This window comes from Elaeis guineensis, chromosome 7, assembly GCF_000442705.2.
Source record: "Elaeis guineensis isolate ETL-2024a chromosome 7, EG11, whole genome shotgun sequence".
NCBI lineage: Eukaryota > Viridiplantae > Streptophyta > Magnoliopsida > Arecales > Arecaceae > Elaeis > Elaeis guineensis.
In genome coordinates this window covers 86,958,516-86,971,782 of record NC_025999.2, presented here as the reverse complement: position 1 = coordinate 86,971,782, position 13,267 = coordinate 86,958,516, and the positions used below count along the sequence as shown (strand labels likewise).

Sequence of the window (13,267 nt, the reverse complement as noted above, 5' to 3'; positions counted from 1 at the left end):
TTTCCTTTTCCAGCCTTTCGATTTTGCACCACTATTTCAGGATCCGGGGTGAAGTATGAATCAATTGGTCCTTTTTGTCTTGGCTTTTTCAATGGAAGATTTACTTGACTACCTTCACTTGAAACACTCTTGTTTCCCACGGCTATCAACCGCAAATACAATATCATCTTCTTTTAAATCAGCTTGATTGTCAATCTCATCAAAATCCGGCATAAAATTCATCTTTTCCTTCTCTTCCTATATTCTTAGCATATATCCCTCAATTCTTCTCTAACATATACAAGCAGTACTATTTCTAAACCCCCCAATATGTGTTTAGCTCGAGTTATCCCTCCTTTAGTCACCTTGTTACAATAATTACATGTTATTGAATTTGTATCTTCAGGATTGGCCAAAAAGACATGCTGCCATGCCGGGTCCTTCTTTGTACCTACACTCATTTTAATCCCTATCATGCACAAAAGAAACACAAAGCAGACCAAAAAGAAATCAACATTAAAGCAGCCATTGACAGCAGCAAAACATAGCAAGCATTAATAGCAAAGAAAAGGAAAAAATAGTACTAACAGCAAGCTTCAACAGCAGCAAAATAAAGGCAAACGGAGAGCATAACAGCAGCTAAAGTAGAAGAAAAAGAGAAAAACAGAGAGCATAACAATAGGAAAAAAGAAAAGAGGAGAAAAAAACAGAGAGCATAACAACAGAGAAGAAGAAGAAGAAGACAGAGAGCATAACAGGAGGAAAAAAAGAAGTAGAAGAGGAGGAGAAAAATAGAGAGCACAATGGCAAGAGGAAGAGAAGAAGAAGAAGCAGAAGAAGAAGACAGAGCATAACAGAAGGGGAAAAGAAGGAGGAGGAGAGGAAAAATAGAGAGCATAACAGCAAGAGGACGAGGAGAAGAAGAAGAAAAGAAGACTAACCTGATCACATGAAGGAGAGGAGGCTGCTGCACTTGGGAGAGAAGGCTATTGCTAGGGTTTTCTCTTCTCTTTTCTCTTTTGTTTTTGGGTTTTCTATGAGAGGAGGCTGCTACACTTGGGAGAGAAGGCCATTGCTAGGGTTTCTCTTCTCTTTTCTCTTTTGTTTTTGGATTTTCACATGAATATGTTTCCTTACACATGACCCCCTTTTTTTCCCATCTTTCCTTATTTCTCCTCTTCTTTTTCCTTTTTTCCTTCCCTGTGCCTTGCCTCCTTTTTTTTCTCATCTTTCCTATTTCTCCTCTTCTTTTTCCTTTTTTTCCTTCCCTGTGCCTTGCCTTACTAAGGCCAACGCCATATGAGCCTTGCACCTCGTGCGCCCAGGCGTGCGCCACTATAAAGAGCCTCGCCTAGTACCTGTTAAGGTGTCAAACCTGCGCCTTGCTGCGCCTTGCGCCATGGCGCGCCTTTACAACTATGCTCCCACCCTCCTTCCCTCTCTCTTTCTCTCTTCCCTCCTTGGTTCATCCCTCGTTTTCACGTCAGTTCGAGCTTGATATAGTCTGATATGGGGGCGTGCTAACTCATATCGCTAAGAAGCCAGCACAGGATTCAGTTCCGAGTTGGCGATCCTTGGTGACACCCTTACTAAATTCCAAGTAACATATAGGTTTAGCAGCCATATACCAAAGTACTTGCAAACTCGCCTAAGTACTCAATGCATTAAAATAACCCTCAACTATAGTATAAAACCGACAAATATGCCTTTTTCAAGATCCCCCACATATAACATTATCTCATGCATGCAATCATATTTTATAACAAGTTGTTTATCAAGCATCTTGTGCATGAGACTTAATATTGAACTCATAGAACTCTTTTTATGTAATCATCCATCTATATATTCCATTCTTTGAGGAAGGAAAAACCTATAAGATGATTTCTCGTAATTAGGGTTGGGTCGGGCTAGACTAGGTCATGTTTCTATGTAGCTCAAGACTGGCCCACAAAATTTTTTGGGCTATGAACTAGGCAAAGGCTTGAAAACCTCTTCTAGAATTAGGTCCAAGCTTGAACTCAAACTCGGCTATAGGCCCAAACAGGCATAACCTGAATTGAACCTGAGCACGAACCTAACAAAGGGGATCCCATCCTAGTCAAGAAATTCGAAGATAGGGTTGGCCTTGATGACAAAGGCAAAAGCCCTTGGGAGGTGTCAAGGCGAGTGACTGTGAAGAGGTAGGAGAGGGAGACAAGGGTGAGTGGGAGCAGATGATGGACAAGAAGTGGGAGAGAGCAGGGGAGCAAAGGCAAATAGGACCACCAATGATGAAGTGGGGAATGGGTGGAGCTGCAAAAGTAAGGGCATACAAAGAGATCTTGCAATCAAGAGATGAGAGATGGGAGAGAGAGGATAATATAGAAAGAGATCGAGAGATTAGGACAGAGGAAGAGAGGGAAAGGGGTGCGAGAAGAGATTAGGAGATTGAGAGAGGGGAATAGATAAAGTTGAGGGGAGAGAAGATAGGAATAGGCTAGCTTGGGTTGAGCCTAGGTTGGGAAAAGTGTTGACTAGAGCCTAGCCGGAAATTCGATCAATTTTTAGGCCCAAACTCAACCTGAACTTCCTTGGGCAAGGCCCAAATAACCCAGCTTGACCAAAAGTCAACCCAACCCGATAAGCCTCAGGCTGACCCAAGTATATTTCCAACCTCCCCATAATAGACAAAAGGAACTATGTTTTTTCTTAGACATTTTTGTACATTGACATCTCAATTGGTGCTCGTCCCATTTCATGCTACTATTTCTTCACCATACAATAGGCAATATTGATTCCTTCAACTTGGACTTGATTGATTTCACCATTTTAATTTAGCCATGTATTACCTATCAAAATAATCCATCACTTCCATTATCTAATCAAAGGTTATTAATGGAATCAACTCGTCATCGAACTTGGCAACTTCCAATTGCAATGTTTTGTATCATATTACTTACTACCCATATATGTATCTACTTGTTGGCAATGCCCTTATAAAATGGTCAACCATTGTAAGTTGATCATACCACACTTCTAATCATACAATTGAAGATTATTATTTGGAGAGCAAGACTTTGAATAATTGAAAAGATCTGCTTGAAATCAATGATCCATTTGAGTAATCAGCATATATAGTAGGCTCTGAATATCTTCCACCCTTTTAAGCAGGTTTGAGAGTTTATAATTCCATTAATCTTATGAACAATGTTTGCAATCTTTGTACTTGTCGAACTCATGTTGCCACCTGAAGATAATTAACTATGTTATCTAAACAAACTTCAACCACTTCCTCAACAAGATCTCAAATCACAAAAGACTTGCCGACACTCCTACATATGACCAATGATGATGGGATCCTAGATTGAAGGCATGTGTCCCCTTTTCATCTCACTTCTCCATTGGATGGTCAGTCTTTTTGGATTTCCATCAGCAATAACATTAATGTCATTCACAATTAAAAGTGGAATAAAGAACAGAAGTAGGAGAAGCGAGATTGCAATTTGGAAATGGTCTAAATTAAACATTTGGCTACCCCTACAGCAAAGTGTAAACATTAAAAAGCCTCACAAAGAGGATTAGCATCTTAAATAGAATGTATAAAACATCTCCCATAGAATGCATCAAACAGATCTAATGATGGTTAGGAGACTGATTTGATGTTTACAGATAAAGCATCGTGGTGGAAGAAGTATTTCCCACATACAAGTCTTTTCAATACCTGTTGAAGGAGAAAGATTTGTCATGCATGTTTGGTACAGAACAAGACCAGAGCCTTATCTTAATCACATTCATTATGGGTTTGGGCCAAGAAGGTTCATTTCCCTTTCGTATTTTCTTTTTGCATGAAGAGCATAGCAATATTCCAAGTTTATAGGATAAACAATACAGATTTGTTTCTTAGTTTTCCTTATTCTGTTGTGGGTTCTATTGCTTCAGACATCACAGTTGCTTCTTGGACTCACGACTCCTATTAGACCACCTTTTGTAAGTAGGCATACAAACAACACAGTGGACAGCACATCCAATAAGCAACAAAGAACATACGTTTTCCTCCATATCTTTACTTGGAAGAAATAATATGTAATCATAGTAACTGGATAGAGACGATTCAATCAACTTTCTCCCAATTCTCTCAAAAGAAGGCAAGCTTTTCCCTCCTAGTATTCAAAAAAACGGGGGAAGAAGAAGCAAACCTTCTGTCAAACCAGCACAAACAAAACATATAAATTTAACTTAAGAGAGGAAGCCCATCATACCACAACCCAATATCCTTCAGTTTCGGTTTTATCTTCACAAGTGTTAATGAAAAGATAGCACCAGTAAACTGAATAGGAATTTCAGTGTCACAGCTCCCTAGAAGCACACTAACCTCGATCTTGATGAAGCGGTCTATCTCAGCATCCATCCTCTCAATCTCTCGATCAATGTCCTCATCAATCATAGGAAGAAGGAGTAGCGACGAATCCCCAGAGGAAGCCGCCACCCTCCGATCATCCAATGACAACCCCAGGCCAGTGGACACCGACCCGGTCTGCAGGAAATCGATGGACGATATCTGCGAGTTCTCCAGGAAGTCCTGCTCCTTGACCTTTTTCCTCCTCGGCTCCCACCAGTTCGATCCCCCATCAGCCGTCGGAACGGAGCCCGGGCGAGTCCCACCACATGAACGACTACAAAAATAGGATTTTTAAGAAAGAATCAGGCCAGCAGGAATATGTGGATGAATCGAAACCCTTGCAATTTGGGGAAATGGTGGATCAGGGAGAGAGATTACAGGAAGGGTGGGATTGATCGGGGAGGCTCGTGGGGCTGAAGAAGGCGATTGGCCCGGTAGCCTGTCCATCGGCGCGCGCAAAGTTCCTGCTTTATTCCACGGATTGGTTATATTTCTTGAGAAAGAGAGAGGGAATGGCGGAATAGAGAGAGAAGAGGGGAGGAAGCGAAATGGGAGAGGAGATAGAGTTTTGGAATTTGGGAGGATTGGATTAGACCTGTAGGGATTGGGTGGCGGCTGAGGCTGAGGCTGAGGTGGCGGCGGCTGCTGGAGTTGATGCTGGTGGGGGAAGAAAGCCATGGCGAGAGAACGCGGAGAGCCCCGGAGGTGGTGGGGGAGGGTCGGGGAAAGGAGCCGCATGGTCCCTGACCGCAAATAGGATGGGTATCTAAATAGGATAGCGAAGGAGCTGTATGGTCCCAGACAGCAAACAGCCGGTGTTTGCGTGCGTGTCGTGCGTGATTGCTGGGCTAAAACGCTGCATTGGTGGGGCCCACGTAATCCAATTTGAGCTGCTGTCATGCATCTGGATGCTTAATTTGTACCCCTCAGATGGAGAAGCCGTGAGGACAATGCTTGATTTGTGTTACATTTTGATGCTTTCATCTAATAATTCTTTTTATCTAGCTTTTATTATAGTAACAACGTTCACAATTGTCCCAAAAAAAAAAAAGAGATTATCCTCACATTTTCCATGCATAAATGATTCTCTAAATTTCTCTCCAGTTATCTAAACGTTTTTCAATATTAATGTATTACAACATTTCCTGTCAAAATATTTACAACTACTTAAAGAAATTCTTATGAATTACAAGTTAATGTTGCTTCATGCTGCTATAAAGTGTCTTCCTTTTTTTTTTTTTTTGTTATTTTCATTATTTGCTTCTTCAATATTTATTTTAACATGAATGAATATAAAAGTACTTCAAAAATCTAATGTTTTAAAAGATATTAGTCTGAGTTCTTCGTTGGGCTATTGACGAAATGTTCTATTTTTTTGTCTGACTTTGAAAAGTTTACCGATATCTAGATCCCACATATCAAACTTTTGGATGGTTTCAAATCTTTCACACTGCTTTTTCTTTGCGTGCCCCAACGATCTTTGACAGTTGTTGAACTGATTTTATACATATATCTTTAAAAGTGAATCTTAGAATAATGGGTATAACTTTATGTAGATGAGTTTCCGACCATACAAAGTACGCGAGCAGTTCCAGTCAATCACACATACAGTAGCTGCGAATATTGAAACTCCTGAGATTTTGATCAGAACTGAACATAGACATCCACCACATAAAAGTCACATCCAATGATTGAGGAGAGAATGCTGCCATGCATAATTCAACTTAATAATTCGTCTTTCAGAAAGGGGTGATGAAGTTGTTAAACAGATGATGCATAATTATTAGACAGGAAGGAACAAAAAATAATAAACAGATACAACAAATACATCAGGTGCATATTTCATCCATTGCTAAGTATAAATAGCTCAAATTTTTAATAAACAATAAATGATTCGAACAACTCAAACCATCTTGGAGTACTTGAACGCTTTTCCTATCACAGCCTTAAAATCTGAAGAATTCCAGTTGACAAGAAGATCATAACATGAAATGAATACCCCACCCTCATCAAATATTATTACCAATGTCCAACAGTGGATTCAATCACCAAGCCTCATCCACTATTCGGTGAAAGATAAATTCACTAATTTACCCCTTCCGAGCTGAGTTGAGTTCAGTACCCGTTAATTATTAATCAATTAAAAAATAAAACAATTGATCCAATAAGGAATCTGTTCGACGGTGCATGCATGGTGTGGGAAATCTAAGACGTTAGAATCCTTCAAATAACAAAACGGAGCATCTGATCGATCACCACGAATATCCTTCACGAAAAAATGGGCAGTTGGAAAGCTACCTTCTATTCCACACATCATTATTGCTTTTTAGGATATCTCCAGTTGAAAGCAGAATTGTATGGTAGAAATACTCCAGGTAAGACCAACTTTTCCAAGTTGTATTAGAGTTTTACACTAGAGATACTCCATATAAAACCAAAAACCATAACATGCCACATGTCCACAACCTGAATTACAAGTTGCTGTGACGAAAGGAGCCATTTCAAACATATTGTCTTGATACAGAAAAGCAGAAAGTCTATTTGAACAGGTGGCAAACGATCCAGAAAGATGTAAAATTGCATTTAGCCTCCACAGCAGGATCCACATGCAGGAAGAGAACCTGAAACTCATAGTTGATAATCACATATTTGGAACTAAAACCCAAAAAATACTAGATAAACAATAAAAACAGAAGACTTACTATGATCATTTCCTCTGAGATCAGCCAATGTACGTGGCCCACGGGGACCACCACCACCACCACCATATGGACCCCTTCCAGGACCACCTCCAGGGCCACCGTCCCATTTCTTACTAGAGCCTGACCCTTTCTTGTATTCATTTGATTTTTCCATCTGCAAGACACAACCCTCGTTATAGACATCACCAATTTCTGGATGAAAATTCAGTCCGAGAGGATGGTCCATTTAATGACTCCAAAAAGAGAAGAACCATGAACCAAGCACATACCGAGAACATTGTCATAAAGAACACACTGATGAAATTCACAATGGCCCAGAAGAAATCTGATATTATGCTTAACCTCCAAACAGTCCGCTTTTGTTTCACAACACCTGTAGTACACGTGCAAAACAATCTGAGGCTATATATAACAATGACCAGCAATGAATATCTCAAAGGCTTTTGATATCATCATCAATGTTTCAAAAAAAATACTACACACTCCAAGAGGCTAACATCTACCCATTGATAAATTTTTTACACTGATCATAAAAAAAATATCATTCCAGAAGATAGCTTGCAGTTTAACATAATGGTTACAGAAAAAGTGATGTTATATGACCATGCAAAATAATTACTTACTGCCAAAAGTGTCTAGTTCAATAGAATTGTCTATAAAAAACAAAAGAAAAAAGCCTCCATGTAATATTATAACGGGCTCAACAACATGGGTTGAATTAACTAAATGCAAGTCCTGAAAAGAAAATTGAAATCAAGAGGCAATTCACCATATGCAAACATTGGTTTTCAATTGATAAGGATACAAACACTCAATTCTTACGAATTATGGTTGTCAAATAGCCTCGGCGACTTTGGGTGATCCTATAGCCTAGGCAGTTATCTAGGCATCTAGGTGATTGCCCAGGTATGGACTTAGTACAAATACACTCAATCATTCTATGATCAAGTACTTCATTTTCACAATTAGATTTTTAAACATACCTTAAATTGTATCGTTGTAAACATAACCAAGTCAGTCCCTCTCAAAATATACTATAATTTGATAACCTTTTACTCAATAAATTATTAATCTACTAGAAATAATACCATGTATTATAGCTGTTTAGCCCAACAGGTGGAGTTTGGCAAGCTTCCTTAGTCATCCGTCTTGCTAGAGATTGGAGTTAAAGGTTGCAATTGTTGAATGAAAGGTATTTTTGTGGTTACTTTAATTTATTATTTTAACATTATAATTTTCCTTGAGGTTTAGTCCAAAGTTTCTCGTTCCCTCATCAATATATATGTGCCATACAAGAAAAAGATTGCAAGAAAATACTTTATATGGTGCATATTTTTGTATAATATAAAGATACAGATATCCATGAATCTAGTTATATATACACAAATAGTATATAGGTGCATGATTTTTTTATTGTTAACTTATACTTCATTCATATATACAAATTATGATTAAATATGTTCATATGCATTCATATATAGTACATAGTCACACATATATGTATCAATAATGTAGATAGAGTTGTATTTATATAAGCAAACTAATTCATTTAAGTTTACAGATTGAACCAGTACAATGTGTGCACAGATCTCACAAACCTATTCAACACTGATATTCATGCAAACTAAACCATCTTTAATTTATAAAGAATGTACGTGTGTAACATAGCAAAGATCATATATACTGAAATGCAAAGGTAATTTTTCCCATGAAAAACTCAGTTCCCATGCTGTGGTCACATTCTAGGTGGGCCAAAACTGAAATATGTTAGGTCTAACTATGTTGGCAGGAGGGTGACAACTAGTGCAGTTGATGAAGTCTTTGGCAGTTGGTACCAAGGATGTGAGTTTCAAATCCTGTCCTCATCCTGATTTCAGCTAAGATTACTCCTTTCCTAGTTCTTCTTTGAAAAATGAACAAAAAACTGAAGTACTCCTTACTCAAAAGCCTTATTAGATGCCTCATCTCTGCATGACCAGCCAATCCAAGAGATCAAGTGTGGTTTATTTATTGTCTACATCACCGGTTTTTTATAGATTGATCACCCAGAGCTAGTACTCCACTAAACTGATGACAATTTAACTTACCTAAAAGAGCCACAAACCAGACTAACCCATGTCATCCTATACAGAAACCTAGAGGAAAATCAGACCCATGTATAAAGCTAAAAGCAAAACAGATCCATCAATGAAATGAGATTTGGTCGAGGTTAGACAACAAATTTGTTCTATTCTGAACGAGAAGGACTGACTTATAAAATCAAATGTGAGGGATTTTGGTTGTCGTCTACATGATATGCATCATTTACTTACTTTCACCATTCAAAGGTGGATAGCTTGCCCTGGGAGCTTCTCTCAACCAAGACAACTATTCCAAGACATCAAAATGACCCAAGATAAAGCCACCACCATGGGACCCGAATGCACATTAGATTATATTTTGGCAACTTTGGGCTTCAGAGAAATTTAGAGGAAGCTAGCTTTTTGACATTGGCTTGGCAACCCTAGAGCTTAAATTTATAAATTATTTAGAGTTACGTATGCTAAATTGTCATCCTTAAAATGATGTAAAATATGGTCATTAATTCTTTTATGCTAGAAAATATATACATATACATACATACACACATTATGTATATACACACACATGCATATGTTCATCCAATACATATATGCATACATTTTTTCAACAAGAACCACCAAAAAAATATGCCTACAAGATCCCAGACAATGCAGTATATTTTAAATGAAATTTGATTTATTTATTTTTAGCTGTTTGTTTCACTATCTACTGTTTTTGTTATATTTAAATTTTTGGATTTGTTTGTATGAAACTATTGAACCTAGAACTCAAACTACCAATAATGCTGAAATTGCCCAAACTGAAACCCACTCGATTCTTTGAAACCAAAAGTAATACTGAATCTTCAATTCTTGTTATCATAAAATTACTTCTAGGAACAAAGTGAAATTGAATTATATGATATATAAACGAGAGAATAAATAACTTGAAGAATGACTAAGCAGATGATATAGCTGACTGCAAAGCAACTGAAGAGGTGGTTCCATGAAACCTCATTCTGGAAAACAATTGCTAGTGGTACATCCTTTTCTTGCCACCTAATTTAGTAAGACCATTTGCATAAGTCATTGAATCCCCATAAACATACTCGAAGAAGAATAAGGTTCACAATATTTGCAAGATTAATATATAAATTACATTTCAATGTGGACCTTTGGAATACCTCTATTTCCTTGATGATAAATGTGATTCCATATATCATACCATACTTTCTTCTATGTAGACTCTTCATATAGCCAGGGGAATCTTGATGGCTGCTCTACATTACATCTATCCACTAAGCTCACACCCTGTGGATGAAATAACTCTTCTTGGTTTTTCAGTTTGCTAACACTTAGAGGACAAAATTCCTTCACAGCATCCACAGACCATCCAATTACAACTAATCACAATTTCACCATTTAATTTTTCCAATAAAACTCTGAATCACTTACTAAATTTAGAAATTGACGAGAAAGAATAAACTTCACAACTTTCACAACTTCACATTTCCTTCACCCTCACTGGCACAGGGAACAACTTCCTTACATATGCGGATCACTTCTAAAACCTGACAAATGCTAACAGGTCCTAGGTTGACAAAAGAGCTACTACAAGGCTAAGATTGAGATAGTTTGCAGAAATTTAATATACAATGAAACTGTAATCCATATATATCTTAATGCAAATAAGCATCTGCATGCGTATACATGTGGGGAAAACATCAGTAAATCTTTTGTCTGGCTTGAGCATGTTTTCACCACTATAGCAATAGCATGGGAGGCTAACAAGGCATCAACAATGTACCAAAAAAATAGATCTACCATAAATTTGATCAATTGTTGATTTGAACTAATCTTTTTACAACGACTGCACGTTTCCTTGGAGAGGTGGAATCAAAATCAATGAAAGAATCAAATTTCATACCTCCAAGATGGGGTTTTTCTAACTTTTTTAATACCATAAACTTGTGGATTATTTTTCTCGATTTTTTTTTTTTTCAGGTACATAAGGGACCAAAATTTTCAAGCAATACAAGCAAAAACGACGATTAATAACTCCGTGCAGATTTACAGCCAAAACGATTAAAGACACCAGAGATTGACGGATGAGAAGCATTCATCAGGAAAAAATTAGAAAGGGAAAGGATATCCAGAAAACCAAGTTTCCGAATTGGAAACATCAATCTCAAGCCCTAAAAAAGAAGTTGATCAACAAATGAATTAACAAATTCGAGAACAATTATCCCAATCAAAACGAAAGAAACTTTTAGATCAGAAACAAGATTTCCTCCGGGAAATCGATGATTCTAACGGCAATCCTAGGGAATCGCAGATCTGATTCGATTTTCTAAAACCAATTCGACAAAAAATCGAGATTTTCCTTTTTTTTTTTTTTTTTTTTTTTTTTTTTTTTTTTTTTTTGCGCAAAAAAACCCTACCATTCTCGACGATGCCATGGTTGGCTCCCACCTCGGTCTCCGGATAAGTCTTCTCCGCGGAAGGAAGGAGAGTTTTGGCAGAAAGGGTCGTTCTCTGCGGTCCCTTTAAAATTATCGACGACTTTCGCGAAAGTTCCTCGCAAGGAAGGGGGAAAACAAAGGAACTGCCAGCTCGGTCCGGCCAACTGACCCGGATTCTCCAAAAGCCCTCTTGTACCCTACAGTATACGCAGGGCTGACAAAATTATAATTCGGTCCGTCTGATTCATATTTAATTGATTATAAATAAATTTAAATTTAGATTAATTAAATTTAAATTATAAATTTAATTTAATTTATTAATTTATTTAATAATTTAAATTAAATTTAAATTTTAAAATATCTGATTCATTTAATCTATTTAATTCGTTTAATATCTAGATTGGGTTGAGCCAGATAAACTATTTATTCGTTTAATATATTAGATTTGAGATTGAGACAGATAACCTATTTAATCTATTTCTGATTCATTTTAATCTATTTGTTTAACCGTTTAATCTGTTTTAAGATCTGATTAATACTGTTTAAAATTTATTTAACTTATTTTTGACCCATTTAACCCGATCTGTTAACTTAATTTGATCAATTTAATAAATAGATTAAACGGATCAGATCGGATTATCTGTTTAATAAATAGATCGGATTCAGTTTTGAATTTTTGACTCGTTTAATAAACAGATCAGATTTGGATTGACGATTTTTTGATCTGATCCGTTTATGATTCGATCCGATCCGATTGGTACCCCTGTCTGTATGATATCTTTCCATGCATGTTGCAGATAAAAAAAAATTAAAAATAAAATATGGTAAAAATTATAAATTCCCACCATAAGTCAATCTCTATCTCCAATTTCTTACATGCCTGCAAATAGGCCATTTAATATTAGGCTTCACAGCTTCTTCAACAAAAAAAAAAAAGAAAAAAAAAGTTTTAACATGATGATGTGCCCTTTGGAGGAAATGTCGATGGTTCATTGATCTCTTTTCTTTTTTTTTTGTTTGAAAAAAATATTATAATTTACTATTCATATAATTATTTATTATGTATGTAAACTTAAAAAATATTTGATTTACGTTCGAAATTAAAATTAAAAATCAAAATAGATTGCAATAGAAATTCAAATGATCATATCCTTCAAAATATTTGATTCATGATCGAAATTAAAATTAAAATTAAAATATAAAAATTTAAATTTTTAGAATAAGTAAAGATTAAATTTTAAAGAGATCAAATATTTTCATTCTATATTAAAATCAAAATAGAATTTCTTCCGACCCGATCCAATACGACCTCTTTGTATGCAAGGGTTCTAGCTAACTAAGCTAATAAATTCGCAGCAGACCGCACGCTGTTTCTAATAAAAAATGAGTTTTGTTTCTTTCTCCAACGCAGCCTCTAAAGTAAAATCTTTTTGATTGACAACGCACCACCTTTGATTACATCCTAATTTGTTGTTGGTGCAAGCTCTTCTTCCAAACTCAAGTATCTCTTGCAGGATAACATTTTGAACTCATGGTAAAAATACCTACGACCATTTGTACACTGAACTAAATTTCACCCTCCATTAAGCCAATATTATACCAACTTGACAGCCATATCTAATTTGTTTAAGAAAATCCCTTAATCTTTTACCATACCCATCCTAAGAGCAACATGCAAATAATGGA

At 36.6% G+C, this 13,267-nt stretch overlaps 3 protein-coding genes across 4 annotated transcripts in view; 1 reads left to right on the top strand and 2 right to left on the bottom strand.

The window, feature by feature from the left end:
• LOC105048698 (uncharacterized) overlaps window positions 1-13,267 on the top strand; it is a 93,849-nt gene that overhangs the window by 59,394 nt on the left and 21,188 nt on the right. The window lies entirely within an intron of this gene.
• Window positions 4,142-5,257, bottom strand: LOC140859346 (uncharacterized). Its single transcript, XM_073260998.1, has 4 exons — window positions 5,168-5,257; window positions 4,953-5,123; window positions 4,736-4,821; window positions 4,142-4,631 (listed from the first exon to the last, which is right to left on the bottom strand). The coding sequence occupies exons 1-4, from the start codon at window positions 5,255-5,257 to the stop codon at window positions 4,190-4,192; spliced, it is 789 nt and encodes a 262-aa protein (XP_073117099.1). The 3' UTR covers window positions 4,142-4,189.
• LOC140851019 (uncharacterized) lies at window positions 6,711-7,912 on the bottom strand. The gene is made up of 3 exons (XM_073261389.1): window positions 7,329-7,912; window positions 7,060-7,213; window positions 6,711-6,978 (listed from the first exon to the last, which is right to left on the bottom strand). Exons 1-3 carry the CDS (start codon window positions 7,341-7,343, stop codon window positions 6,941-6,943), a joined length of 207 nt encoding a protein of 68 aa, XP_073117490.1. The 5' UTR covers window positions 7,344-7,912; the 3' UTR covers window positions 6,711-6,940.

Coding starts and splice junctions, on each gene's coding strand:
- LOC140859346 (XM_073260998.1), bottom strand. CDS start 5,257: ATGACAGCAGCTCAAATTGGATTACGTGGGCCCCACCAATGCAGCGTT. Junction 4,822..4,952: donor CCGCCACCCAATCCCTACAG/GTCTAATCCAAT, acceptor GGAATAAAGCAG/GAACTTTGCGCGCGCCGATG. Junction 4,632..4,735: donor CGATCAATCCCACCCTTCCT/GTAATCTCTCTC, acceptor CTATTTTTGTAG/TCGTTCATGTGGTGGGACTC.
- LOC140851019 (XM_073261389.1), bottom strand. Junction 6,979..7,059: donor TCTCAGAGGAAATGATCATA/GTAAGTCTTCTG, acceptor TATGAGTTTCAG/GTTCTCTTCCTGCATGTGGA.